Consider the following 25496-nt stretch of genomic DNA (forward strand, 5'->3'; position numbering starts at 1 on the left):
CTTCACTAAACACCTAGCGGCCGCAACGGGCTCAGGATTAGACGCCAGTCAACCCATTGAGGTACGTGCAGTATCTCAACCTCCAAATGATTGGATATATCAACCCAATGCACAGCTCGTTTCTTGTCACTTTCAATGTGTTGGCCGAGTTGCATGCATCCAGCTCCAGGCATCATAAGTCAAACATCGAAGAGAATGCGAAAGCGAGAGACATAGAGGGGAGAAAAAATCAGTCCACCTTTCAATGATCCCACCACCCCATGCATATCGGCACTTGGGCGAGCAAAACTTCCAAGAAAGCCAAGGACATCGCCACACTACCTGCGTCATCAAGATATCTTAACCTCCTTGTTTTTTTTTTTAGCCTGATGATCCGGTAACTATTAAGTGATAGAGAGGGGAGAAGAATGGAACGGAAGCAGTTGCTACCTTTCCAACAGATACTACTTCGTCACCGTGTTGGGACATCCTTGCATACCCTGTACCCCCGGCAAATGCAGGAAATTGTCCTCGCGAACGAGGAAAGATGTGCTCCTAACCTCCGTCCGATGCAATCATCTCCGCACCGGAAGTTCTGCCTTGCAAGGCAATTGGGGCGGGTGGGTTAGAGCACCTGCGGAGATCAACCATCCCATCGCAACATCACCGACAAACACCGCTCGGACTAATTGCTTCATTGCTATGCCATCTCCGAGATACGCAAACATCATAATACCATGATTGCGAAACAAGCAGACAAAAAGCAACATGGCACGTGTAAACAGCAAACTCGATCAATACAAGGTTATAATAATAAAAGTAAGTCTTTATTCTTGTTTCTTACTAATAATTCATAATTCAAAACATGCAGCCCGCGCCCATATGTCATTTACTGCCCGGTTATACCAAAAAACCCATTGGATATCTTAATCATTCATCATCATTTCTTAGCAACCCACTCACCGGCGATCCAGCGGTTGACAAAGTTGATGCTGCCCTCGGGCTCATCCGTGGGTGTCATGTGGCCGGCGCCGTAGACCTGAATCCAGGTGAGGTTGTGTGATGACTGAACGTTACCGTATGTCTTGTCTCCAACAGTGAGGTCCTTGGTCTTGGCGCTACGGAACTCGTCGCCGTGCTCCCACTCGAGGGCATTGACCCAGGCCTTGTTGCCGAGCCAGTTGCAGATGAAGTCGGCGTCACCGGCGTAGATAAGGACGGGAATCTCCTTCAGCAGGTCGGGAACAAGGCGGTAGATGGGCTTCATCCAGTCACCGTGCATCAAGAAGTTACGGTTGATGTCGAAGTTGCAGGAATCGTAGGATGACACCTCAGCACCGAGGGCTTCCATGACATCAGGCTTGTTCAGGTACTCAGAGATGTAACCCAGACCCTTGTAGCACAGGTTGCCGGAATCCTCGCACTTGGAACGGATATCGTAGGGGTTGTAGCCAGTCTGCTGGTACGGTCCAATGAAGGCGTTGTTGCAGTAGATGGAAGCGGGCACGCAGAGCCATGCGCTCTCCGAGTCGTAACAGTTCTTGATGAGGCTCTGGCAGCGAGGGAGGGAGCTGTCCATGGCATTGCACTGGCTCTCGCTCAGAACAGAGGGGTAGCCACCTTCACCACAAGCCATGGGCCGGTAGTAAGCGTACTGGGTGAACTCATCAGTCAAGCCATTGCCGACAGCAATGCTCTTGAGGTTGATGTTGCGGTCCTTGTGGGAAAGGATCTCGGACGCAAAGGTGGGGACGTAGTGTCCGCCATATGACTCTCCAGCAATGTGGAAGTCCTGAGTAGAATACTCGGGGAACTGGTGGAAGAAGAGGGTGAGAAGGGCATAAACGTCCTTGCCAGCAGCGACAGTGTCGCTGACTGAGCCACTGCCATATGAGTAGCCCACATTGACCGGCTGGTCAAGGAAGATGACGGAAGCGTTGTTGTTCCATGCGTGTGGGTTGTTGACAACCTGGATCTTCTCGTTGATAGAGGCCGGGCCCAGCTCAAAGAAGAGACCGGTAAGTGAGGAGCAGCCTGGGCCGCCATTGAGCCACAGGATGACGGGGTCGTTCTTGGGGTCGTTGCGGGACTCGAAGAACCCTGTAAAGCACAACATTGATTAGCCATGAGGCCTGCGTATAGGGGAATTGTACTTATTAGGAAACTCACAGTAGAACAAGTGCTTGTCCTTCTCGTCGTCGTCGAGGTATCCGCTGAATTGCTTCACCTTGTCGACACCGAGCTTGACGGGATCGACCTTCTTGGCTCGCAGGCTGTAGTTGGACAGCTTGCCGCCCACCAGACGGCGGGACTCTCCAGTCTTGTCGTCCTCAACCCAGACCTTCTGGAGGTCAGCACCCTTGACAACATGGTCCCATTCGCCATCGGCCTTGCGGTTGTGCTTCTTGGCCGTGATGCCCTTGGCCTCCTTGATGAACGCCTCCATGGCATCCGGGGCGAGCAGAGAGACCTCTTCCCAGACGGCCTTGGCATCGGCAGTGAGCTCGCCAAACGACTCCTTGAGGGACGAGGCCAACGCCTCAAAGTCGCCGCCGAACTTGACAGCCGGCTTGGAGTCGCCGAGGACTTTTTGGTCCTGGAAGGCCATGGCCGACGAGGCAGCGCCCAGCACGAGGGCGGAAGTAGACAACCGCATTGTGACTAATGGTAGTGATGTCAGGTACCAGAGTTCTCGATGCGGATTGAGATGGAGATGATGATAGAGATGGGAGAGGAATTGATGAATGAGAGATGGAAGAAGGACGAAGGGCCGGCTAATAAAGGGCGTGGCTGGCCGAGAGAAGCGGTCATTACGTATGCGAGCAGTCGCCAGGCAGCCCAACCTCTTGGTTCAAGCCCGGGGAAACTCAACCCAAAGCCGCTCAGGAACCTTGCCTAACGCATTCTTACTGTGAGGTACCTGTCGTTAGTGCTGCTGAGGCGCACTGTGACCCCTCGCTCCTGGCTACAAGGAGTCGGGTAACAGATAGTCGCTGCAGAAGCGTTGCTGCCTGTTAGTGCGCCACCCCCCTTCGCCGGTCGCGGATCTCCTGCCTGGCACTGTCCGAGTCCCTTGATGGCCCGCAAGCGATCGCCATCGGAGACTCGAAAGACGATCGCTGGAGCAGCGAGACAGTACAAAAGCAGGTACTTGGGCTTGCCGGGTCAGCTGCAAATAGAGTGAAGCCATTCTTGGTACTTACAGGTCTCACACACCCGCCCAGTCTCACATCTTCTTGGGCCCTTCTTAGGACTTCATGCTCCGTGCTTGTGTCTGTAACGCCCATAGACAAAGTACTCCGTGCTATCCATGCAGAACAAAGGTCCCCCCGGGATACTGATAGCCCCCACATATTGCCGTATCGGGTGTGGAGGCTCTCAGGCCCCGGCACGTACCGTTCACGTGGCCCCAATCAGCACTCAAAGCGAACGCGGTGAGGAGGTACGAGTACGAGTATCGCTATGGCTTCAGGCCTCACAGTTGGGCAACTTAGGTATCTATACTTATTGATGAACAGAGATACTGTGTAGCCCCTATTCTGTCAGAATAAGGGAGAACATTACCTGCATTTCGTCTCACTTCTATAGAATGGATTTCCTTCATGCCGTGTGACTCTTTTACTAGATCAGGTTGTATGATTGACGTGAATGAACAAGACATGTTGTAATACAGCATTCTCAAGGATGTGGTTATTTTCAGGGAGTATATCGTATTACCAAACATCATTCAATCCATACCTTTAAACTTCCCTCCAAGCCTATGGAGTGAGTGATACTTGCAAGCGGTGTTTAACATTTTTTTCTTATTTCATCTTATAACAATGCATACCCTATACAGAGACGCAGTCTAGTTGGCCTCTTCCACAGCCTTGGTGGCTCCCTCTTCCTTCTGCTTCGCCTTCTCAGCCTTCTTCGCCGCAATCTGCTGCTCCTTGAGCAGTTTCTTCAGCTGGTTCTTGGTTAACTTTTCGGGGCCACCTTCTGTCGAGGCAGCGGCTTCATCTGCCTTAACCACCGGTACAACGAGATCTGCGCGGGGCACCTTGGGGTTTCCCTGCCATTCTAGCGGGCGGACGGCCATGAACTGCTTCACAACCTCGTCTGTAACCTTGGCTCTTCTCTCCTGGAATGCGCCGACATACTCCTGGAGTTTCGCAATGCATATCGCCTTGAGCTATTTAAATGTCAGTCAGTATATCGGTAGCTACTCATAGGGGTTCTACATGAAGCACTCACCTCGCCAGTCAGAAGTTTGCCGCTGAGGTAGTCTGCCCTAATCTTGGCCAGTTCCTGTAGTCATTGTATTAGCGAAACTTGCTCATATCAAGATCTCACGGGCCACATACCTCATCATCTTCCAGGAAGAACTGCAAGTATTGGTATGAAACATCGACATCCGGGTTGCCTCCCTTCTCACGATGCTCCTCAACAGTCTCACGACCTCCTGAGAAGGCATATTTGTTGACCTTGTTCTTGATCTCCTTGGCCGAGTCCTTCATGAAAATGGCAGAGGTGTCGTCACTGGCAGACATCTTGGAGCCAGGGCCCTGCAGGGCATCCAGGAATCTCATGTGCACCAGAGAGGGCTTGGCATAGCGAAGGCTCACGGCGCAGTCTCGCGTCAAACGGAAGTAAGGGTCCTGATCAATGGCGCAAGGAATCAAGCAGGGAATCTTGGCCGTCTTCTTCTCATCGTCACCAAAGATGTGGGGGAAGGATGTGGCGAAGGATGTGGCACCCTGAATGCTAGGGAAGTGAATCTTGCCGATGTTTGAGCTAATGAGGTAAGAAAGGTTAGTGACATGTTGTTCGTTGCGGTATACAGCGTAAATGAAGCACTCGAGCGACGACCCACCTTCCATCGAAGCCAAAGACGGCCTTGGCCACGTTGAAAGTGACCCTCTTGGAGAATCTAGAAATGTTTCTGTAAAAAGCGCCGCCCATGAACTCGTAATCAGAAAAGATGAAGGTCTTCTTCATGTCGAAGCCGGCAGAGATGATGTCTTTGGCGTTAGTTTGAGTGTAGCTCATGACCTCCTCAATAGTTCGCTTTTCAGAAAAGAGGAATTTCTCGTCTGGATAAAAGAGTTAGTTTTCCTGCAACAATTCAATAAAAATCTTGCCATAGAGACAACCCACCATCTGTCAACATGATAATCAGGGGGGCGTCAAGAACATCCTGGAGCCACCTGTGATAACACATTAGAACACTCGCCCCAAGTCAAGGTCTCCATGAAACTCATACTTGACAAAGTCAAACACTTGAGTATGTCCAATGTGCATGCTGTCACTGCTAGGGCCTCGTCCAGTGTAGAGGAAGAAAGGCTCATTCTGTAAAAATTGCGTTAGATTCAGAGTCTCATACTGAAGAGAGGCTTATAACACCATTCGCATCCTCTTCTTACCTTCTCATAACGATCAAGAATTGTCGTAAGATCTCTGTGGCTAAAGACAATTCCACGGCGCATAAATCGATGCGGCTTGCTTCCCGTCACCTTCTCCCAGCGCTCCAACAGCGCATCGTCAATCAAGCTGGTGCCGAACTCGTCAATGAGCTTTCGGTAGTCGATGGCCTTGACCTTGCCATCCTCGCCGACTTCTCCAGAGACGGACCACGGGTTGATGTCCTGCTTGCCGGTTGCGGCAGGGGCATCAACCGTCGTGTCCTCAACGGCCGGGGCAATCGTAGCGTCAGCCATTTTTAGCTATAGTTCTGGATATCGTCGAACAAAACAAGAGCGTCGTGAATAAAAATCTTGGACAAAACAGATCCAACACGGCAAGGCTTATGCGGATTCTATGACTCTCAAGACCCTCTTGTGACTCCTTGTGACTCAACACAATCAAAGGCGGGGCAGTACCAGGTGAATATCAGCAGAGCAAGAATTCAAAGGCCAGGGTGTTTTGCAAGGCTGCTTCGCATTCTTGGTGGGGTAGCGCAAGAGGAAAAAAAGTTCAAAGTGTGTGCATCAGCTTCCAAATATGACCTGGCGGCAGAAAAATACACCCGCAGCTAATCTATATTGGGGCATTTCTACTGCGACAATACAACCGCTCATCTGGCAGGTGTTTAAGTTCTAGTCTGAATTTACACTATGATGGCAGAAAATTGCAAAGGAATGCAATCGTGGTAGATTGACCTTTCTCAAAAGCATTCTCTTCTGACTCTTTCTACCAAAGCGTTTGTAAGGCAAAAGCATGGAAGAGAAGTGGCAAAGACATCATCGCCCAGATTCAGTCTAAGCCAGGTCCGGATTTGTAATCCTCAGGTACGAGTACATGGATAATCCCCGCCAAGGCTCTGCCAGTCAGCTAGCCTTGACATTTATATCCAACTTTGACGTCGTCTTTTTTCTTTTGCACGTCCTTCCAAACAGTCGCAACAAAACCAACACCCGTTTCCTTCATAAAGCGTTGATATTTCTCTTTCATACTTGATATTTTCGTTTCTCTCAGCATTTCACGACTGTTACTCGATAATTCTTCGCAACAATGTCACGAATCAACCTTCCCTCCAACCAGATCAAGCTCACAAACGTCTCGCTCGTGCGCCTGAAGAAAGGCAAGAAGCGCTTCGAAATCGCCTGCTACAAGAACAAAGTCCTCGAGTGGCGCTCCGGCATCGAGACGGACCTCGACAACGTCCTCCAAATCCCGAACGTATTCCTCAACGTCTCCAAGGGCCAGACTGCGCCCAAGGAGGATCTCGAAAAGGCCTTTGGCAAGGGCAAGTCCACCGACGAAATCGTCCTCGAGATCCTGAAAAAAGGAGAACTACAAGTTGGCGACAAAGAACGGGCGGCGCAGCTAGAAAGGGTGCATAATGAGGTCATTAGCATCGTGGTCAGTAAGCTGGTCGATCCGCGGACGAAGAGAGTGTACACTCCCGGCATGATCGAAAAGGCGCTCGATATGCTGAGCTCGCAGGCGCACAGTGGAGAAAAGACGACGGATTCGGGGACTGCAACGCCCACGACCGCAGAGGCTGGCGAGGCCAAGCCTAAGACTAGAGAGCACACCTGGACGGGAGTTGTCACCACCAAGAGCGCAAAGAGTCAGGCCCTGGATGCCATGAAGGCACTCATCGCATATCAGCCCATTCCCGTCGCGCGAGCTCGGATGAAGCTCCGAGTTTCATGCTCTACCAATGTTCTCAAGCAGGCAGTCAAAGCGCCCAAAGCCGCCGCAAAGGAGGAGGATGGTGAACCAAAAGCAGCCGGCACAGTCAAAGATCGGATTTTGAGCTACGTCGAGCAGGTTGAGAGCCAGGACGTCATGGGCTCGGAATGGGAAGTTGTGGGCTTTGTTGAACCGGGCGCTTTTAAGGCTCTGTCTGATTTTATTGGCAACGAGACCAAGGGCCAAGGCAGAGTCGAGGTTTTGGACATGGCGGTTACACATGAGGATTAAAGCACAGAAATCAGATAGGAACCAAAAAAAGGAATAAATGATACCCTATGGCAACTTGACTACAACTTGACTTTCGGAAGGGTGATAGATTAAAAAAAATACTTCATATGCTGTAATTTTCTCCACGTCGTAAAAATGTGCACATCTCGACAACTGCGGCTACAGCAGGATTTTATCACCATTCAATCACAAATATCAACACCATCATGGTAACGCTTTGAAAATGCTTTTAATTCATTTGACTCTGATCTAGAGTACAGCACCAGCTGCGTATGCCAGAAAGCAGTCCCATGGAAATGCTCATCACAGTGATGAAAAACCCAGCCGTCACGCCTGTCCACCCCAGACCGAAAACAGTAAAACCATTAGCCACCCTTCTTCTTGGAGACACCGACAGTTCGGCCACGACGACCGGTAGTCTTGGTGTGCTGACCACGGACACGGAGACCCCAGTAGTGTCGGAGACCACGGTGGGCACGGATCTTCTTGAGGCGCTCCAGATCCTCACGGAGCTTGGAGTCGACACCGTTGGCCAGGATGTGAGAGTCCTTGCCGTCAACGATATCGCGTTGTCTGTTCAGGAACCAGGCGGGGATCTTGTACTGGGTAGGGTTTTGGATGATGGTGACGATACGCTCGAGCTCTTCGGAGGTAAGCTCACCGGCGCTATAATTCAAACCACATGTTAGTTTTCCAAACTCCTTTTCAAATTTTGTGGTTTTCAACTCGCGGCCTCCGCCAACAAAAAAACGCATGGATTGGTGGATTCTCGTACCGCTTGTTCAGGTCGACATCGGCCTTCTTGCAGACCAAGTTGGAGTATCGGCGACCGACACCCTTGATCTTGGTCAAGGCGTACATAACCTTTTGCTTTCCATCGACGTTGGTGTTCAGAAGACGGAGAATCTAGATGAGACAATGACTGTTAGCCCAAAAACGTTGCTCTCATGTTTCCTCTTCCACCCTCCCTCAGTCCGCCGCAAAAGCATCTCCAATGCTCTGAAAATTTTTGTTCGTTGCGATGATGACATCGACACGCCGCGTAAATTCCGTAGCAGCTGGAAACGTTTTGTCCGGGATGAATTGGAAATCACTTACGAACTGAAAGTTCGTCTTCTCTCCCGTGACGAGCGACATGCTGGGCAACTGTATGGGACGTTGCCTTGCTGCTCGTTAGATTCGATTGTTCGGGTTGAAGAGAAGAGGGCGGAGGATTTCCCAGGACTCGCTAAACATGGTGGAATTTTCGGCCCTTGTGGGGGCACAAAGTAGGGCACACACAGCGACCGGTCAACGTAAGCAATCACGTGGTATACGCACGTGACTGACCAAACCGAGGACAAATTCGTACCGTATTTATGTACCGTGCGCGCTTTCATTTACACTCACAGCCTTCTCCATAGTGGTAGAGCAAATATTTTCTTTCTTTGCCCTGCTCTCCTCCACAGCCTATGCCAGCAAAGCTGGAAGCCGTCGTTACGATAGGCCGCTGAGCTTAAATGTAACAACAATGAGCCTGATATTCATTTAAGTGCCCAGAAGCACCTTGCTTGGACGGTAAGTGTCTCGTAGATTCTTCAAAACGTACCTAGATACGCCTTATCGTCTTTTTCCATTGCTCGACCAGCGTGTCCTCGCCTGCTGATCTTGAGCCGGATGCCCATACTTTGTATGAGTATAAGACAAGAACAATCACAACGTTTTTTGAGTACGAGGTCTTTATTCTTCGTGAAGGCTGTTCGTAATTTATCTGTTGTTACATGCTATGATCTACATTTCTATAAGACTGAGCCTGCGGGTCATTGTGGTCCATAACCTTGACCTCTATCCATTACGACCACGCTTGCTGGCTCGTTTTGCTCTCTCTGTTTGTCCGTCAACCCATTGTACCCGAAGCTTAAAACAACCACAACCAAGACTACCAAACCCATCAACCGAAGAAGAAACAGACCCCGTTACTCGATCGCATGCTATTATTATCATTACCCGACCAAAACATTTCAGCAGTCCCATTTTTTGTCCTGGCGCATCTCTTCTCTCATTACAACTCCACATCATTGTCGTACTATATGCTGTTAGATGACCGCTCATCATAGAGAGTCGGGAGTTGCATATTTACCTCTTTTGGCTGCGTCAGCCTGCTAGACAAAAGATCCAAGAGGTTTGCCCGATCCATCTCATTTGATTGAGTACCACCTCTTGAGGAATGCGCAATCATGACTTCAACCTGATTAAGCCCACGTATTTCTAAGAGCTCGTCTAGGCCCAGAACGTCTCCCAGTCGAGTATTCTTGTATGCCAAAGGGAAGTAAGACTTCATCAAGGCCGATCGTTCGTTGAGATGAATGTATGTCAGTCTAGAGATTACGATTCCCAGACTCTTAAGCTTGGGAAGCGATTTCAAGAGCTGAAACGTCTTTGCCGCCTCGGGACCGCTCCACTGAACCACGATTTTCCTTACGTTGTCAAAGAGTATGTTGTTATTCGTTAGATGCGATCGCAGCTCGCAGGGGCAGCGGAATCGAAACGTCTTGGTGCGGAAAAAGACTCGATAGAATTCTAAAGTTATTAGATTGGGACCAAAGATGCGTTTAAGGTCCTTCATTTGCGTTGTCTGGAAGGTGTTGTCTCGGTCGAAACGAGGACACTTGCAGGGGCCAGGCCTGTTGCTTGCCGGCAAAACGGATTTGGTGCGGAACACATTATTTATCATCAGAGCGAAGATTCGCTCTCTTATCTCCATTGGCAACCGAAAGAAGGGGAATCCATCAACCGGAGATTTCCTATCTATTGACGTGTTAATATGTGATGACAGGTCGAGGCCAAGAGAACGCGCAAAAACCTAGTCTTGACTGACCTGCAATCTCCAGAAGCTCTGTACACATCTCAATGACGTCGACACACGTGGGAATCTCGTTAGGTTGATTCTTGATGATGTTGGCGCATTTTGTAATAGTGTTGGCGATGGCCGCCCGGCGTTTTGGGCTCAACCGCACGAGTCTGCCAATCTCTTCTGCGTCGATAGAGCCGCTATGGTGGTCATCGAGGGCCATGAGCAGGTCCTGTATGTTCTTGTTCAGACCGTACCTGGCCGGCACGGCCTTGGTCTTGAGGGTGTAGAATGACTTGACCGGCATGGTTGATGGCAGGCCGCTCACGATGAACTTGAGGACAGTTAGCTGATGGGAGCGTGTCTTTCGCCATGCAAGATTAGAGTCTCACAGATCCAGCTGCTGCCGTTAAAAATGTTTTTAAGATGACAGAGTCTTAAACTCTGGGCAGTGACGAGATTAGGTTTCCAAACCAGAGGGAAGGAGGGCACCTGCCAACTTTATGAGACGTTCGCCAGCTGCCTGGTGGCCGGTGGAGACCCAAAGTTTCCAGAAAAACTGTTGCATCATGAACAGGCAGTGTTAAAAAAATTATGTGGAAGAGGAGCCTCAACTTTTTGAGAGAAAGTAAAAAAAGGGACATCTATAGGATGTAATAGATAGGTACGGGGGGAGGAGCGGTATGACACTGGGAAGGTAAAGTAATTTTTCATATAGTAGCCAGAGGCTTCGTGTTGTGAATTCATGGTTTATGAAGAGAACGTGAAATGAAACGCCGTGGCTTCCAAGACCCAATATTGAGAGTACCTACCTGATAATTAGCAGTTGAAGGGCAGATGGGATTCGCATTCACTGACTTCGCGGACATGTAGAATGAAAACATTGGAATAAGCTTCTGAAATCGTCATTGCGACATAGTTTCCCGTAGTCCCAGAATTTGGAGAGTACTGCCCGAGCTCTTATAAGCATATAGATGTACAAGGCAGATCGAGGTCACTATTAGGGAACAAACAGCGTTGATGTGTAAGTAAATACTGAAATGCATTAAAATATTTTCTAAAACTACCAAAATACGAGCACATGATTGTGTACTGTATATGTAACCCAGTTGCTCGAGCTGTGTCGAGTGCTCCCGTCCAACGCCATGATCCGTCTACAGCAAGCATGATACTCCTGTAGAATGTGCCCAATTCCATAATAGACAAAAGAAAAGCCGGTGCAAGATGCCAGAACCCCCCGTATCTAGCTGTAAAAGCCGCCCCCATAGTCATAGCCGTTTGCGTCGTGATAAAACATAACACAGGGTGAACGCGCACACCTCGTGCCGGAGCCGAGGTGTGGGTTGCACGAAGAAAGAATATTGCTGAACCAAGGAAATAAAAAAAGCAGCGGTCACATGAGGCTCGACGGTCTAGTAGATCTAGATCTGTCCCCTCATGCAGGTACGCTTGGCACCGGTGTTTAGCGCGGGTGTAGGTGGCGTCTATCCTCCGCATCGTGTATATTAAAACAGCGAAAGTAGGAGAAAAAGGAGGTCGAAAAAATAAGAGGTAAAATAAGACAAGGTCGAAGAGGATGTATAGTCGTCGAGGGATGGCGATATTGAATTTTTTTTTCCCAGTGAAGGGATTGTTGAACCAGCACACGGTTGCTGTGTGCCTGGTCAGGTACCGAAAGTGTGAATCGATGCGCTGCGTGCATATAGCCATATAGCCGGTGATCGACTTGGCGAATGGGGAAAATTTCCGATCGCAAGTCGCATAAGCATCGGTTCCCGGCTCTGCATCGTGCATATTGCAGAAAGCTCAGATCAGATGCTGTCTGGCGAGCCAAGGTCGAGGCTGCCGTTGCGAGTGCAGCACGGGCTGATGCCGTCAAAGTCAAGATCGACGACTTGGCTCGGGTCGCTGGCGCCAAAAGTCATGGTGAAATGGCTGAGCATCTCCTGGTGCTTGAGGTTTTGTTCCGTCAGGGGCTTTTCGCTAGGATGCTTCCAGGTCCTGCCCTTGTTCTTCTTGCGGTTCTTTTCCTCGGCCTTGGCCTCTTTCTCCTTGGTGTCCTTGAATAGTCTTGAGAGCACCGAGCTCGTCTTTTTCAGCGACAGTTGAGGCGCCGATTCATCGCTGGAGCTTTGTCGGGTCGAGTCTGTTGTGGCATTTGAGTCTGTCTGAGAAATAGTGTCTGAGTCGTCAGATCTGCGCAGGGCGCGACGAAATCGGTCCCGGATGGCCATTGTAATGTGAAGAGATGCTGGAAGTGTGCCGTAGAGGGCGAAGTAGATTCGAAGTCGAAAGCGACGAGAGGCTGATGCGTTATATGCAGGTACTTTGTATGCAGGTGTGCAGTTGTGAATGTAGCCGCGAAGCAAAGCAACTCGGGTATCACAATAAGGAGCCGAAGACGGGGGTGCTCGCCGTTTTTATTCCGAGTACATCAAGGTATTGATTGTTTCAAGCCCAAGGCTTAGAGTTTGTGAATGGCTGAAGAAGCTTTGGCGCCACGATAGACGGGAAAACCAACGCAGGCGCGGCGGGAGCAGATCGACGACTATTAAAGGGGACCGAGCGAAAACCGCTCACGGATCAAAGGGCAAATGTATGCGAACTATTGCTAGTCAGGGCTTTGTACAAGCATGCAATGTTCCAACACTACTGGCTCAGCATTACTGTGTACGAGTACTGTTCAGCACAGTCCGTGTTCCCTTTACGGAGCGCCCCCAGTGGCGACTCCAGCGCTCGGCCTTTCTCAAGCGGAGCAGAAACCACCACGAAGGCAGCAGCCAAACGACCAGGGCCCCAACGCGAGCTGCTTGCGGCTGGGATTGGCCCAGCCGGCGGTAAATTGGGCCTGGCCGACTCCAGAATCTCCAGGAATTCGTGCAAGCTGCAATTCCCCAGCCCGGGGTTCCCGCAGTCTCCACTGAAAATGAAGTCAGTATGGAGCTGCAGCCCGGAGAATGGCCTTGTTTGCAGTTGCCCAATTTTAGCGGCCTGTTTTAGAAGGGGGGCGCTGTTCTGGAGCGGTTTTTTTAGCGACCTCCTGATTCTCTCTCCCTCCCCCCCATGGCGGAACTTTTCTCAGCCTCTGGTCCAACCAAGAGCCCAATTCCCCGAAAATGCGCGCACCATCGTCCAACCCGACGGCCATATTTGGGGTCGTTGAGAGCGCGTAGATTCGCGGGGGCGCCGCTAACTGTCCTCTCCGAGATTTTAATTTCCTTGGTTCTGCAGCCATGATCTGGCGCCGGAACCTTGGAACGCCACCCAGGAAGGAAAATGTTGGCCACTGCCGCAGCGTCGTACTGTATGCATGTTTAATTACCACTTCGGCTCTCCTATCCTGTCTTCTTATCTTACTGAATCAAACTTTTTTTTCTCTCCTTGTCAGACGCTGAGGGTGCCAGGATAGGTAATGTCAGAAGAGGGCGGAGACGGCGAGACACTTTAGTAAGCCGGACTTGTCCAAGGATTCGGACCCAAGCCCGCGGATGGGTGGACACTGCATGTGTCTTGTCTCTCGTGTTCCGTTTTCTCACGAGCTTGTGATTGTACGCGACCGGAAGCAGGCCCAGACCATCTCGCTGTCTGCGGCGTGTCTCAACGAGATGCCTTTGGTCTCGTCCTCTTCCGACGTCCTTATCTGGCGTGAAACCTCCATATCGCATTCCGTTTGGTGTGGCGTTTGATGTGACAGCTTTTCGATTTAGTTCTGGCACCGACACACACATGCCGAGCCGCCGAAGGAATCCGCGCAGTTCTCGGTCACACTCACCAGAAGCTGACTCGCTGGATGTCGCACACCATCTTAGCGTATTAGCAGTATGCGACTCTGCAAAGGCCCGTGACAGTCGCAAACGGAGCCGCCATGGATGTCAGTCGCTGTCGATCGGCCACAGATCTGGGCTCAGCGGACACGGGGCCTGGGAATAACATTTCGCCTTCCATGACTTGGTCTTGGACCATGCACGAGTAATCTACACGGATTTATGCACTGAGAACACAATTTGTTTCGACCTCGGCACTTCCGCCCCCAAATTGATTTCACCTTCTCCTATTGCGCCGGCATAAACCCGCATGGCATGCTCGTAGACATATAATTTGAAGTCTTTTACTCTGCATTGACCTGCGCGTGAGCCGTGTCTCTAGCCCTTGGCGATCTGTATTGAAAGGCGCTTGATATTTTCCGCCAAGGCCTTCGACACTGCGTCTTCAGCGGCTGTGGCGGGCTCCGTCAGTGCCACAATCTACTTCCTCCCTCTTCTCGGTTGTGCCGTCCCGTAAAGAGCCGGCGATACAAGGCTGATCTCTCGTCGTCTCCGATGCGGGCGCCTCAATTTTGAAGTAGGTTGTCAGCCACAGTGTCTTTCATGAGGTGGCGGCACTAGCATCTACAACTTCGCCTCCCGGTTGTTGAGAGGGCGAAAACAACGAGGAACTATTGATCCGTTAAGGCCTTACCGGAGCCATTCAGGTCGAGTATCATCAACATGTGTCTGTTCATTTAGCGGGCCTGAGACCCAACCCAACAATTGAAAGGAAAAAAGATGAAAAACACACAATGGGTGGAGCTGAGACAGCCCTGTTCAACCTGGCATCGCTATGCTACCATGTGCCCAAGGCGTTGATCTTGTTGGACTCGGAACATCCGTGATGCGCAGGCTTGCATGGAACGTGCTTGGGCTAGAAGCGCTCTGGAATGTTTGGTCTGGAACGTTGCATGCAACCCATTGAGTTTCGTTGAAGCTTGATCTACACTCTCAATTGATGCTCCACATATATCGGTAGCATCCATGGACAATAAGGGCGGATGATCTGAAGATAAGCTCTTCATGCAGCTTTGGCATTCCTACGGACAAAGTTGTCTCTTAAGCATCATGCAACTTAAAATAGATTGCATTGACTTTCCACTCATTTTTTGCCTCAATTTTTCAGACAAATGACCAACCTTAATTACATGATTATCCAAGTATGTGTGTATATGCTCCATACTAAACGTTCAACTGTCAACTACGGAGTACTCGAGCTGGTATTCTGCATCATGACACCAACAAAAACCATGAGGACCGCTGCGTAAGCAAATGTAGCTGCGAAAACAGCATCCAGTGATCCCATGGACAATGCCATGAGTAACCCAAACGCAGCTACACAGCCCGTTGTCACGCCAAGGCTTAGATATATCTCTTGTTTGAGCACCATCAGCCACATCGGGAAAATAAGAAATGCGCCGCCAACTACGGCCCCCCCAATTCGCGATAAGAATGCCTTCTGAGTCTCTCCTCTCGTGTTTGCAATGGATTTTGCGCTCTGCCTATGTCTGTCTTCCCATGGCCCTGTTGGGATGGCTGTTTCCACGGGGGCTATGTCAGTGGCCTCGTTGCCATGCAGCGTAATAGCGAATTTGAGATAGATGTTGTCGTAGGCACGCGCGCTAGACGCAATAAATGGGTCGTCTGGGCTATTGTAGAATTCACAGACATCATCCCAGCTCAAGTCGTCTTCCGAAATGGGATATCCCTGGTGCTAGGTAGTATTGTTTGTATTAACTTTTCCGGGCTCGGGAGACATTGGCCAGTGGAATGATTTCAGTTCTTAGTTGCTCAATCTAACAAATTCACGAAGCGGACGCTTCAGTCTGCAGGAATCATATGAAAACTTCTTTGGAGATTCCGATTGATGCCTTTCAACTCAGAGCCACCGCCAAGATTTAGCATCAAGTCAGCCTTTGCTAGGTTAACATCTGCCATACACGCCTCGGCTACGGCGTTTTCCAGCAAATTGGGTAGAACGTTTAACAAGAAAGCAAAAGTTGAGCAAATAAGGGCTCATGCAAATGGTGAATCGGCGGCTCTGGAGTAACAGAATGACAACATGTAGTTGAATGTTGCTTATAGCTTAGAAGGCTGATACTTGTGCTTTGGTCCATCGTCTAGCTTCCATTGATTAACATGGTAGTATCATATAAAGAGTGTTATAGTAGCTTAAACGATCAATTTATTCTAAATAGCCCCTAAAATTTCTTGGCGATATGTCGAAGCGATGCGAGCGACTCCAACTTTCAATACTCTTGGTACTGCAATTCCTTCATCGCTCTGATTGGTCGGTTCAAATATAGACCTCAGTGATGTCACTGACCCATCAGCCTGACCTTCAGCGCTCTTCGTGCCTGAACATCAGCACCTGCGTCAGAGTCTGACGAATCTGATTGGCCAACGCCCACATGACGCATCACGATGCCCACCAACGTGCTCCAGGAGCTCGTGATTGATGCGACTTGACTTAGCCGTCATCTCAGCGTAACCAAAGGCCTCTTCTTCTCTACAGGCTGTGTGTCTCACCAGTGAGACTAGCATCTGTGAGACCGGTACACCATCCCGATCGATTGTCTGTCAACGGTAAATGCAGTGCCAGCTGTGCGGTCGCGTGGTCCTTCTGCCCAAGATCCTCAGCTTCGCCACATGATTTGTCTGATTTGAGCGAGGCCCCTGATTTGTTCAAGCTTCTCCGTCTGCATACCGAGCTGAAAGGCCTTCAGGACGGGTTCCAATCCTCGCCTTACTCGGCCATGGCCCTCTCGTGAAGCTACTGCCCGTAGCCATCATCACCAAATCATCACCAAATCATCACCACATCATCGCCTTGTCGTCTCCACAACGCACTCTCTCTTGAAACATCGCATGCTACTCCGCTGATCGACGCCGACGGCGCAGCCGCATCACGATACAAAATCCGCTTCCACGCGTCTATACTCCACTGGCCGCCGCCATGACGGCATCATCCCCCCACGAGCCTGACCATGGCGAACCTCCTGTTCCTCGTCAGCAACAGTTTACTCCGAGCGCCAGCTCGCCATCGACTCCAGGCGCCGTTACGCCCCGCAACCGCTCTCTCGACGAGCAGCCAGAGCACGAGCGTGAACCTGTAAACGACGAACACTCTCCGCTATTACCGCCAGCCGACTACGATGCATTTGGTGCCAGGTCGGGCGGCCGAATTGATGACCATGCTGATGACAGCCAAACCACCAAGAGCTTGTGGTACCTGACCATCTTGACCATCGGTATTGGAGGTCTTCAAATCGCGTGGTCCGTCGAGCTCTCGAATGGCTCACCATATCTGCTGTCCCTGGGACTGAGCAAGTCTCTCATGGCTCTGGTCTGGATCGCGGGGCCACTGACCGGTACCTTGGTGCAGCCATATGTCGGCATGCTCAGCGATAGCTGCCGTCTCTCATGGGGTAAACGGAAACCGTTCATGCTTGGTGGTGCCGCTGCAACCATAATAGGGCTGCTCTTCTTGGCTTGGACAAAAGAAATTGTTAGCGGAGTTTTGAGCCTTTTTGGGGCTGATCCCGAATCACACGGCGTCAAGATTACCATTATTGTGACGGCGGTGATTGGAGTCTATCTGCTAGACTTTGCCATCAACACGGTCCAAGCTGCCCTCCGAGCTTTCATCGTTGATTGTGGGCCTGCCCATCAACAAGAAGCTGCGAATTCCATGGCCAGCCGTATGACAGGTATAGGAAATATCATTGGCTACATTGCAGGATACGTTAATTTGACGACACCCCTCTGGTTCCTGGGCAATACCCAGTTCAAGATTCTTTGCGCAATCGCAAGTATCTCGCTGGGATCTACGGTCATTTTGAGTGCCTCCGTGATTAAGGAACGAGATCCTCGATTAGACGGCCCTCCACGCAAGAAGCAGAGCATTTTCTTGTTCTTCTTTACCCTCTTCAAATCCATCAAGCGATTGCCGCCGCAGATCAAGCGGGTGTGTCAAGTCCAGTTCTTTGGTTGGGTCGGCTTCTTCCCTCTCTTGTTCTATACCTCTTCGTACATTGGAGAGATCTATGTCCAGCCTTTCCTTGAAAAGAACCCCCACATGACCCCCGAAGAGATTGACAAGCTATACGAGCAAGCAACTCGAATGGGTTCCTTTGCCCTCCTCATCAACTCCATTGTTAGCCTGCTGGTTAATGTGTTTCTTCCTTTTTTCGTTGCCCCAACTTATGACAGCCATCCTGTAGGAGACAGTTCGGATTCTGGCACCAAAAAGTCGTTCCTGGATCACCTGAGAATACCCGGCTTCACCCTTAGGCGGGCTTGGTTTGGGTCTCTCATCCTCTTCGCCATCGTCATGGTTTGCACTGTCTTTGTGAGATCCGTCAACGCAGCCACAGCCCTGATTGGAGTCGCGGGAATCACTTGGGCCATTACTCTCTGGGCTCCGTTCGCCATTATCAGCGCTGAAATCAGTCGGCGTGATGCTCTCGCCCGCGCTAAGCGCCCCCGAAGAGACAATCGTGATGCCCCTCCGCCCTTGGCTCCCGCCACAGGCCACACATCTCCAATGGAAATGACAGAAGCACCAACGGAGGAGGAAGTGGATCAGGCGGGCGTGATCATGGGCATCCACAACATGTCTGTTTCCGCTCCTCAAATCATTGCCAATGTAGGCTCGAGCTTGATTTTCAAGATATGGCAGAAGCCGAGGGGAACACCAGGTGACCACAGCATCGCCATCGTTTTGGCGCTTGGAGGTCTTTTTGCGCTGGTATCTGCCTTTTTTGTGCTCAGAATCAAGGACGACGTGTCTGTTCCGCCAGAGACGTTGGCTGACGAAGAACATGGTGATGCGGACCAGGATGATGACGATGACGATGAGTCCCCTAACGGAGACTTTTCTGGAAGTACCAAGCCTGGCTACTCCGCGGTGCCCACGGGAGAAGCTGATGCCCCGAGACTGGTAAGGAACCCCAGTTTTGGAGGCTTAGAAGTAGCGTCTGGATCTGATAGATGAGATGATGACCGAGTTTGGAGAGCAACGGGCTTCCTATCAACTGCATAATATGGCATGCTATTTAGCAAGAGGTATGAGGCAAGTAGACGTAGCAAGTTGGTTCGGTATATACGTGACAGTAGATCTCAGTAAAGCAGGATATTAGTGTATTAGTTTAGTTCTACCAAAGGGTAGAATTGCATGCTTGAGTATTTGTATTATTAGCGCATTTGTCAATAATAACCCCATCGAGCAGAAGAAGCCAGTTTTCAGCATCCATCTTGAACCATTTTCAGTCACACGTCAAACCTGCCACTTTGGCATCAAACCCCCAAAGCCCATTTCTGGTAGAACACCGATTCCTCTTTTCTCCCATTGTGAAATCTTTCTCTGCAGGCAATTCGATCACGACTGCCCCTTGACAGTGGGCTCGGTTTCATGTCCCAGGTCCCATTCGAAAGCTCCCTTGAACAACAAAAATCCCATCTCGCTTCACTCCTTAAGCCGCAGGCAACCTTGCCCTGCCAACCTTGCAGACGCCCATGGTAGTGACGACTTCTCCGGGCGACGGGCCCGACATTTGCCACGTGCTGGCGCCGGCCCAGAAGTGGCAGAACGAAGTGCCGTTGACGCAGTACGTGATGTCGCAGTGGATGGCGGCGGGCGAGATGGTGGGCGCCGCGGTAGCTGTGTTCGTGCTGTTGAGAATGGAGGTGGATGATGTGCTTGTGGCGGGAAGAAAGACGGCGGTGGCGGAGCTGGTGAGGAGGAGAGAGATGTATAAGATGGGCTTTAGGGAGAACATTGTAGGTGGTTTGTTGCTAACGGGTTTATTTTTTGTGTTGTTCTTGTCGGTGATAAGTCTCCTTTTTCTTTTGTTGGTGTATAAGTTCAATGTCGGTGGTTTGCTAGTAACTGGGTCTTTTTCCCCTGGTGTATGGTTGCTGTTGAGGCAAGGGCTCGATTGTTCCTGCCCTCGAAGAATCAAGACATATAGGGAGTACCTTGGTAGCACGATATATTTTGCAGAGTCATACTGGAGAGAGGAAGACAAGCCACGCCTCTTTTATGTCGACCTTGAACCGTTTTCGTCTTAAAAAAAAGTGCAACGAAGCGACCGCCTCACCGATGGTAAGTGATTCATTCACACGTGCAGCCATGCTATCGAAATCAACTGTGCTCAACTTGTGATTCAGGGCTGTAACTGCGGTGAACCTTTTCGCCTCCATGAGTAATCCTAGTCTCTCTAGATCTCTCGTTTCCTCTCTCTTTCTTCTGTAAAAACATTTCACTAGAACTACGCAAAGACTTTGTTCAAAACCGAGATGATGCTCTTTGACGTCTGTATGGTTTTCTTCGTGGGTGCTAGCATACCATTTCTAGAGTTTTGCACGCTCTATATACCCCAGGAGCAAGTCGTTTCTTCGGCCAGTCTAGAGGCTAGCTCAGAGGAGTGTCGATGAAGGAACTTTCTCTCCGGGAGCCGACTTTGGTGCTCACATTGACGAAATCAGACTTTCTCGCAATGGAAATGGCCATTTCAAGGTAACTGTCATCTAGCCGTCAAAACAAAGCAAAAGATCCATTCTTTATTGACATTATTGTAGAAACTCCAAGAAGCGAAAACCGACAACCCATATCAAAGCTTCAGATTCACATTCTGCCCAGCCATAACCCACAAAGACACCAAGATGGCCGACCCTGCCGCCCAGCAAATCGACCTCACGGGAGCCAGTTTTCGGTTCTGGCACAAGACGACATAGGCAAAGATGTACGCAACCCGAGAGACGAGATAACCAATAGTCAACAAGTTTAGCATCCGCACACTGACGCCCGCGTAGTTGGCCGCCAGCACGCCGGAGGCGTACAAGCCCACCGTCTCAAACCCGTTCTCCTGAGCGCCCTGGGCTCGTATGAAGCGCTGTTGTTGCTGTGTAAAAGAAGAAGAGTCAACATCAAATTCTTCCGAGTCGGATTGGTAATGGGACGAGCTGGAATGAAAACGAGTGGAAACTCACGATTTTGTCGAGCTTTTCGTCGGCAAGGACAGTTGCCCTCGTCTGTCGCGGATTGGCAGGGTCAAAAGACTTGCCAGCTATGGCAACGGCAAAGGCTCCGGGAAGCATGCATAGCAGAAATGCTGCGGGAACCTAATGTGAGTAGGATTGAGTTAGTTGCAATTCATCACGTCGTGCGGTCTCAGTTTGACGTTTCGTACAGTGAAGAACGAATAGTTCTTGGTAAGATCCAGGCCCGCGATGAGACTCATTCTGACTGGTAGTTGGTTGAGACGAGAGATAGTTTCAAGTGGCTATGAAGAGCACAACTCCGACTGACGTTTCCAGATAGACAAGAGATGGCAGTCTGGTTTTTCCTCTTCGGCGATTTTTTTGGCTTAAGTAGAGTTCTCTCTCAGTGTCCAGAGCGGGTACGAGTGAGAGGCATGTACATGGATTTAAATGCACGTCCTTTCCCTACGATATTACCCCATACCAGAAATCGAAGCTACCAGGATACCGCTTTCTCCATTCAGTCTAAACACGTAATGCACGCAACCTAGAAAACAAAACCCTGGCGATCATTAAAGCCCGATTTTCCTAGTCCTGATCAAGCATCGTCAGAACATGCGATTCATTGCCAAGAGACGCACAAGTAAAGGCCAGATTTGGGGGTTGACGCGCGCGTGGGGGTTTTGATTGGACGAGAAACTCCTTTTGCCGACGACCCGAAGGCCGAAGGGGTTGTGCTGTGCCTCTTGGGAATGGCCAAAGTTGGAGATTGACTCTGGAACCTTCGACCTTCATTCACTGATGCGGCAACTTACAGTTGCCTTCAACCTTCATTCACTTGTGCGGTAACGTACAGTGGCGGTGAAGTATGTAGCCAACCGCACATAAGTGAATCAGTCATAGATTGCCTATATAGCTGTCCTTCGTTAGCTAGTTAGTTTGCAAGACACCTCGCACCCTTCTTCTCCCTCAACTGCCAAGTTGCATCAACGGGTAGCCTATTTGACGACTTACTTTTGGTTTTCGGACATTTTCGCAATACCGAGGCAGGGGTTTCAACTTTGTGATTACAATTGCATACATGCAGGCCTGAATATGCTTACGAATTGTTTTGCTATAGGTTTCGAGATACGTATACTATCTAATAGATTAGTAGTAATTGCTGCCTATTGCTGCTCATTGTTGCTTAGGCAAATGGTCGGCAACTATACGATACAGTTCTTTCGATTAGGTAGTTTATGAAACACAGTCTACACACCGACAGTTGATAACACCTTGTGTATAAGAAGTGCTCAGTCTATATCTATGGCGAGCTGGTAAAAGTAATGTACAGTTTTGAAGTAAAATATATCTCCAATAGAACGAGAAGGTAACAAATAATGAAAAGAAAGGGATCGAATCATAATGCTCATGCATTTGGTCAAATCCGAGGGTATCTCCTCCTCCTCCTCCTCCTCCTCCTCCTCCTCCTCCTCCTCCTCCTCCTCCTCCTCCTCCTCCTCCTCCTCCTCCGTCTAGCTCTCTACTTCTGCCCCTTTTCTTCGTCCACAATCCTCCTTCTTTGTCATGTTCAGGCCGTGAATCTCTTGGGAGAAATCTTTGGCAAAGCATTTCCTCTTGTCGCAACATTGGGAGCCTGGTTATATACCTTGACCGAGTTGATAAGCCAAAAGGCCTTGGCAAAGGCCGAAGGATTGTTAGAGACGTAGTCCTCGCACGTGTCGGCCAAGGCGGCGCACTCGCTGTTGGATGCCCAAGCCTGGCCTGCCCAGTCACCGCAAAATGTAGTGTCAAAGACGATCTGGTTGTTCTTGAAGTAGTTATCGATGCTGCAGCCGTTGACGCCTGTAAACTTGGCGAGGGGTTGACCCCAGCCGTCTGGGTTGGGCGTACCAGTGGTGATGTCAAGGGGAATATTAGTTCGTGGGAAGAACCAGACGGCAATGTGTTCGGATGTCCACTCAGTGGCGTAGACTCCTCCCCGAATATCATTGAAGCCATCACCATAATTCTGATTGTCCGCGGTTGACTGGCCACATCCCGAGTTGCTGTTATTTGGGCCGCAGTCGCTACTGAGCAGTTGAGTAGACGAAGTAGATCCATTGTTGCTCACTGAGAAACCAGGACCTGTATGCAGCGTAATAGAGTTGGTCGTCTGAGTGTTTACACCCTCGATAATGTCGATTTCGCCCGAAAATGGCCAATCAGGGCCAAGCATCCAGAAGGCAGGCCAGGCCCCGCAGATACTTCCCGGCATATGAGCAATATCGGCAATGAAAAGCCCGTGCGTGAAGGATTGTTGCGAGCTCACACGAACCGACTTGCGGCCTTTGGGTGGATTTTTGGTAGTGTAATCGACGCCCATGAAGACTCCTCCAATAGAAGTCCCAGCGAGACCCAAGGAGTTTGCAGTTTGAGCATCAACATATTCGACAAAACCATGGGTCGGATCCGAATCCGCGTAGAAGTCAAAGTGAGAAAAGAAGTTGGTTGCGTCGTAAGTAACGTCCAAAGCATATTGAGAATATTGCGCGAAAGCACCTTTGCCAGCAAAGAGTGCGGCGATAGATAGGGCGAGACCTCTAGAGGCATACATGATGATGCGGTGATATAACACTTTCAGGGTATCTCAAAGTTGAAGAATGTATTTCGAATGTCGTTGATTGCCGTGTGAGCCAGCCACAGGATGCAACAAATATTTAAAAAAAAAAAAAAAAAAAAAAAATTGCCTTGATATAATGATGGAAAGAAAGAAATGTTATGTGCTTTGGCGAAAAGACGGGGGAGAGAGGCCAGTAGTGACTGATATGTCAAAACCAAATGGAATCTATTCATAGACCGAGTGAATTGTAACTGAACAGAACTCGTCTAACCAACAAATGACCGTTTGTGACTCAGTGAGGAACACCAGCTGCCGAAAGGATTGAACGGCCCAGGCTGAGAGTCCAGTGAGTTGAACCGAGGGAGTGAGAAGAAAGTGAACGGCCAAAGGGGCGATCCTGCGTGTCAACGGGAAGCAAACAAAGCTCATGGTCAAGGCCACCGGGGGGACATGTGGTCATCTAAATACAGGCCGCAATGTTTCTGATTCTCTTCTTCCCGGTTCACGGACAGGGTCTTTGTGTAATGAGCGAGAGACATTCTGGACCCGTCAATCTCAGCCGCAGCGCAGGCTCCACGGCAGATTGGCCCGGCAGGGCCGCAAGAGTCATGATTGCGGTCGATGGTCAAGATGCTACTGGTTATTCTTTGTGCGTGGTCTAGGTGTAGTCAACTGCGTCGGTAGGCGCCAAAGGGGGGCGGGAGTCTTGGTGTAATTGTGAGACGATGGTATCGGCGCCTCGTGGCCAATCAAGAGGTGCAGTCGAGGATTTCTCGCAGCATGCGGTGCCTGGCGTTGGCGCGGTTTTCCCCTGATCAGCGCACTTTTACAGGCCCTGTGCGGCCAGCTAGCGAAGGGCGGGATGGCCCAAGGGGACCGTGTAATAAGATCCAACATCGAGTATCCATGCATCTATGTCAAAAACGATTGGTGATTCGTGGTTAACTGGTTACATCTCCAAAGATGAATGAGATTGGTATTTGCATATCAGAAACAAGACTAGAAGGAGGATATTCACCGCCATATGGTGTCTTAGATAGCATTTCCATAGGGAAGGTACCTACCTATCTAAGATGTGCCAGCAAGCAAAATGTTAGGAACGCACATCAATGGATCCCCTAAAGTGAAGCAGACGTGACTTTGCTACTGCGAAATCCTAAGTTCAAGAGAAAAAAAAAAATACGTTCTGGTACTTGAGGGCATGTTCATTTCCATTATGCCATGCATGTGATCAATTTTAGCCGCGCCGGACTACCACTTGTACGCGGCTATTCGAAACAGGTTGCTCGCCAAGCCCTGCCTGGTATATAGCTGTGCATCAAGATGCTGATGCTACTTAAATATATATATTCGCAGTTTCACCTGTGTCGGCAGTAAAAAAAAAAATCCAGTTTCTCTCTCTATTCAGCATCTTATTATCATCTTCACGGCATCAATCAGACGGGAGATAGACGTCACGCCTCTAAAAACAGCGGAACACCTACTGAAGAGCAAACAACCAGTCTCATCACATGTCATTAGCCATCACTCTGCCATCTTTACTATACAAAGAGTCCATTTTCACCACCTACCAACTACTTAGCATGTAGTACGAATATAATTCCACGCTCCCTTTAACATCAAAATGCAACGTTGATACATAACACGGCAGCTTCAGTCTCGCAAGAAGCCGCCATCGTGACCAACTCCCCGCCCACCATCAAGACACCTTCTTCGGCCCTTTTAATCCTCTCTCACTCGCCCGTACACACAGACACACACACAAACCTCCCCCCGAAACTCACTAAATGATGCCACTCCTATTCAATGAATCCGCTCCCCCTAACAAAAATCCCTCTCCGGCCCGTTTCCGCCGCAGATCATGTCACTTGCCATCTCTGGATAC

At 50.0% G+C, this 25496-nt stretch overlaps 13 protein-coding genes across 13 annotated transcripts; 2 read left to right on the top strand and 11 right to left on the bottom strand.

Annotated features, from left to right (window-relative positions):
- Positions 1-784: 784 nt before the first annotated feature.
- On the bottom strand, positions 785-3004 carry V8C40DRAFT_241465 (carboxypeptidase C PRC1). Its single transcript, XM_083215025.1, has 2 exons — positions 2149-3004; positions 785-2079 (listed from the first exon to the last, which is right to left on the bottom strand). Exons 1-2 carry the CDS (start codon positions 2633-2635, stop codon positions 920-922), a joined length of 1647 nt encoding a protein of 548 aa, XP_083075044.1. The 5' UTR covers positions 2636-3004; the 3' UTR covers positions 785-919.
- Positions 3005-3665: 661 nt separating this feature from the next.
- On the bottom strand, positions 3666-5905 carry V8C40DRAFT_241467 (tryptophan--tRNA ligase WRS1). The gene is made up of 7 exons (XM_083215026.1): positions 5385-5905; positions 5225-5310; positions 5119-5168; positions 4835-5054; positions 4326-4755; positions 4216-4269; positions 3666-4153 (listed from the first exon to the last, which is right to left on the bottom strand). The coding sequence occupies exons 1-7, from the start codon at positions 5676-5678 to the stop codon at positions 3827-3829; spliced, it is 1461 nt and encodes a 486-aa protein (XP_083075045.1). The 5' UTR covers positions 5679-5905; the 3' UTR covers positions 3666-3826.
- A 67-nt stretch (positions 5906-5972) lies between these two features.
- On the top strand, positions 5973-7505 carry V8C40DRAFT_241469 (guanine nucleotide exchange factor SDO1). The gene has a single exon (XM_083215027.1). The coding sequence runs from the start codon at positions 6472-6474 to the stop codon at positions 7387-7389; it is 918 nt and encodes a 305-aa protein (XP_083075046.1). The 5' UTR covers positions 5973-6471; the 3' UTR covers positions 7390-7505.
- On the bottom strand, positions 7434-8592 carry V8C40DRAFT_241471 (40S ribosomal protein uS13). The gene is made up of 3 exons (XM_083215028.1): positions 8488-8592; positions 8165-8295; positions 7434-8055 (listed from the first exon to the last, which is right to left on the bottom strand). Exons 1-3 carry the CDS (start codon positions 8524-8526, stop codon positions 7755-7757), a joined length of 471 nt encoding a protein of 156 aa, XP_083075047.1. The 5' UTR covers positions 8527-8592; the 3' UTR covers positions 7434-7754.
- Positions 8593-8828: 236 nt separating this feature from the next.
- Positions 8829-10526, bottom strand: V8C40DRAFT_286460 (uncharacterized protein; the record flags this gene model as incomplete). Its single annotated transcript, XM_083222532.1, has 3 exons — positions 8829-9454; positions 9509-10176; positions 10247-10526. The coding sequence occupies 3 exons, from the start codon at positions 10524-10526 to the stop codon at positions 9431-9433; spliced, it is 972 nt and encodes a 323-aa protein (XP_083075048.1). The 3' UTR covers positions 8829-9430.
- Positions 10527-11236: 710 nt separating this feature from the next.
- Positions 11237-12453, bottom strand: V8C40DRAFT_286464 (uncharacterized protein; the record flags this gene model as incomplete). Its single annotated transcript, XM_083222533.1, has 1 exon — positions 11237-12453. A coding segment is annotated over exon 1 (777 nt), but the record flags the coding sequence as incomplete, so codon positions are not given.
- V8C40DRAFT_264528 (uncharacterized protein) lies at positions 12031-12453 on the bottom strand (the record flags this gene model as incomplete). Its single annotated transcript, XM_083219543.1, has 1 exon — positions 12031-12453. One exon carries the CDS (start codon positions 12451-12453, stop codon positions 12031-12033), a length of 423 nt encoding a protein of 140 aa, XP_083075050.1.
- An 866-nt stretch (positions 12454-13319) lies between these two features.
- On the bottom strand, positions 13320-15127 carry V8C40DRAFT_241477 (uncharacterized protein). The gene has a single exon (XM_083215029.1). The coding sequence runs from the start codon at positions 13945-13947 to the stop codon at positions 13573-13575; it is 375 nt and encodes a 124-aa protein (XP_083075051.1). The 5' UTR covers positions 13948-15127; the 3' UTR covers positions 13320-13572.
- Position 15128: 1 nt separating this feature from the next.
- On the bottom strand, positions 15129-15467 carry V8C40DRAFT_241478 (uncharacterized protein). The gene has a single exon (XM_083215030.1). It carries the CDS (start codon positions 15422-15424, stop codon positions 15227-15229), a length of 198 nt encoding a protein of 65 aa, XP_083075052.1. The 5' UTR covers positions 15425-15467; the 3' UTR covers positions 15129-15226.
- A 968-nt stretch (positions 15468-16435) lies between these two features.
- Positions 16436-19266, top strand: V8C40DRAFT_241480 (major facilitator superfamily domain-containing protein). The gene has a single exon (XM_083215031.1). The coding sequence runs from the start codon at positions 16982-16984 to the stop codon at positions 19019-19021; it is 2040 nt and encodes a 679-aa protein (XP_083075053.1). The 5' UTR covers positions 16436-16981; the 3' UTR covers positions 19022-19266.
- Positions 19267-19499: 233 nt separating this feature from the next.
- V8C40DRAFT_264530 (uncharacterized protein) lies at positions 19500-19805 on the bottom strand (the record flags this gene model as incomplete). Its single annotated transcript, XM_083219544.1, has 1 exon — positions 19500-19805. One exon carries the CDS (start codon positions 19803-19805, stop codon positions 19500-19502), a length of 306 nt encoding a protein of 101 aa, XP_083075054.1.
- Positions 19806-20593: 788 nt separating this feature from the next.
- On the bottom strand, positions 20594-21405 carry V8C40DRAFT_194285 (MAPEG family protein). The gene is made up of 3 exons (XM_083211889.1): positions 21219-21405; positions 21019-21150; positions 20594-20930 (listed from the first exon to the last, which is right to left on the bottom strand). The coding sequence occupies exons 1-3, from the start codon at positions 21267-21269 to the stop codon at positions 20640-20642; spliced, it is 474 nt and encodes a 157-aa protein (XP_083075055.1). The 5' UTR covers positions 21270-21405; the 3' UTR covers positions 20594-20639.
- Positions 21406-22503: 1098 nt separating this feature from the next.
- Positions 22504-23821, bottom strand: V8C40DRAFT_194293 (concanavalin A-like lectin/glucanase domain-containing protein). Its single transcript, XM_083211890.1, has one exon. The coding sequence runs from the start codon at positions 23603-23605 to the stop codon at positions 22580-22582; it is 1026 nt and encodes a 341-aa protein (XP_083075056.1). The 5' UTR covers positions 23606-23821; the 3' UTR covers positions 22504-22579.
- Positions 23822-25496: the final 1675 nt, after the last annotated feature.

This window comes from Trichoderma camerunense (genome assembly GCF_050948025.1).
Source record: "Trichoderma camerunense strain CBS 138272 chromosome Unknown V8C40scaffold_6, whole genome shotgun sequence".
Classification (NCBI taxonomy): domain Eukaryota; kingdom Fungi; phylum Ascomycota; class Sordariomycetes; order Hypocreales; family Hypocreaceae; genus Trichoderma; species Trichoderma camerunense.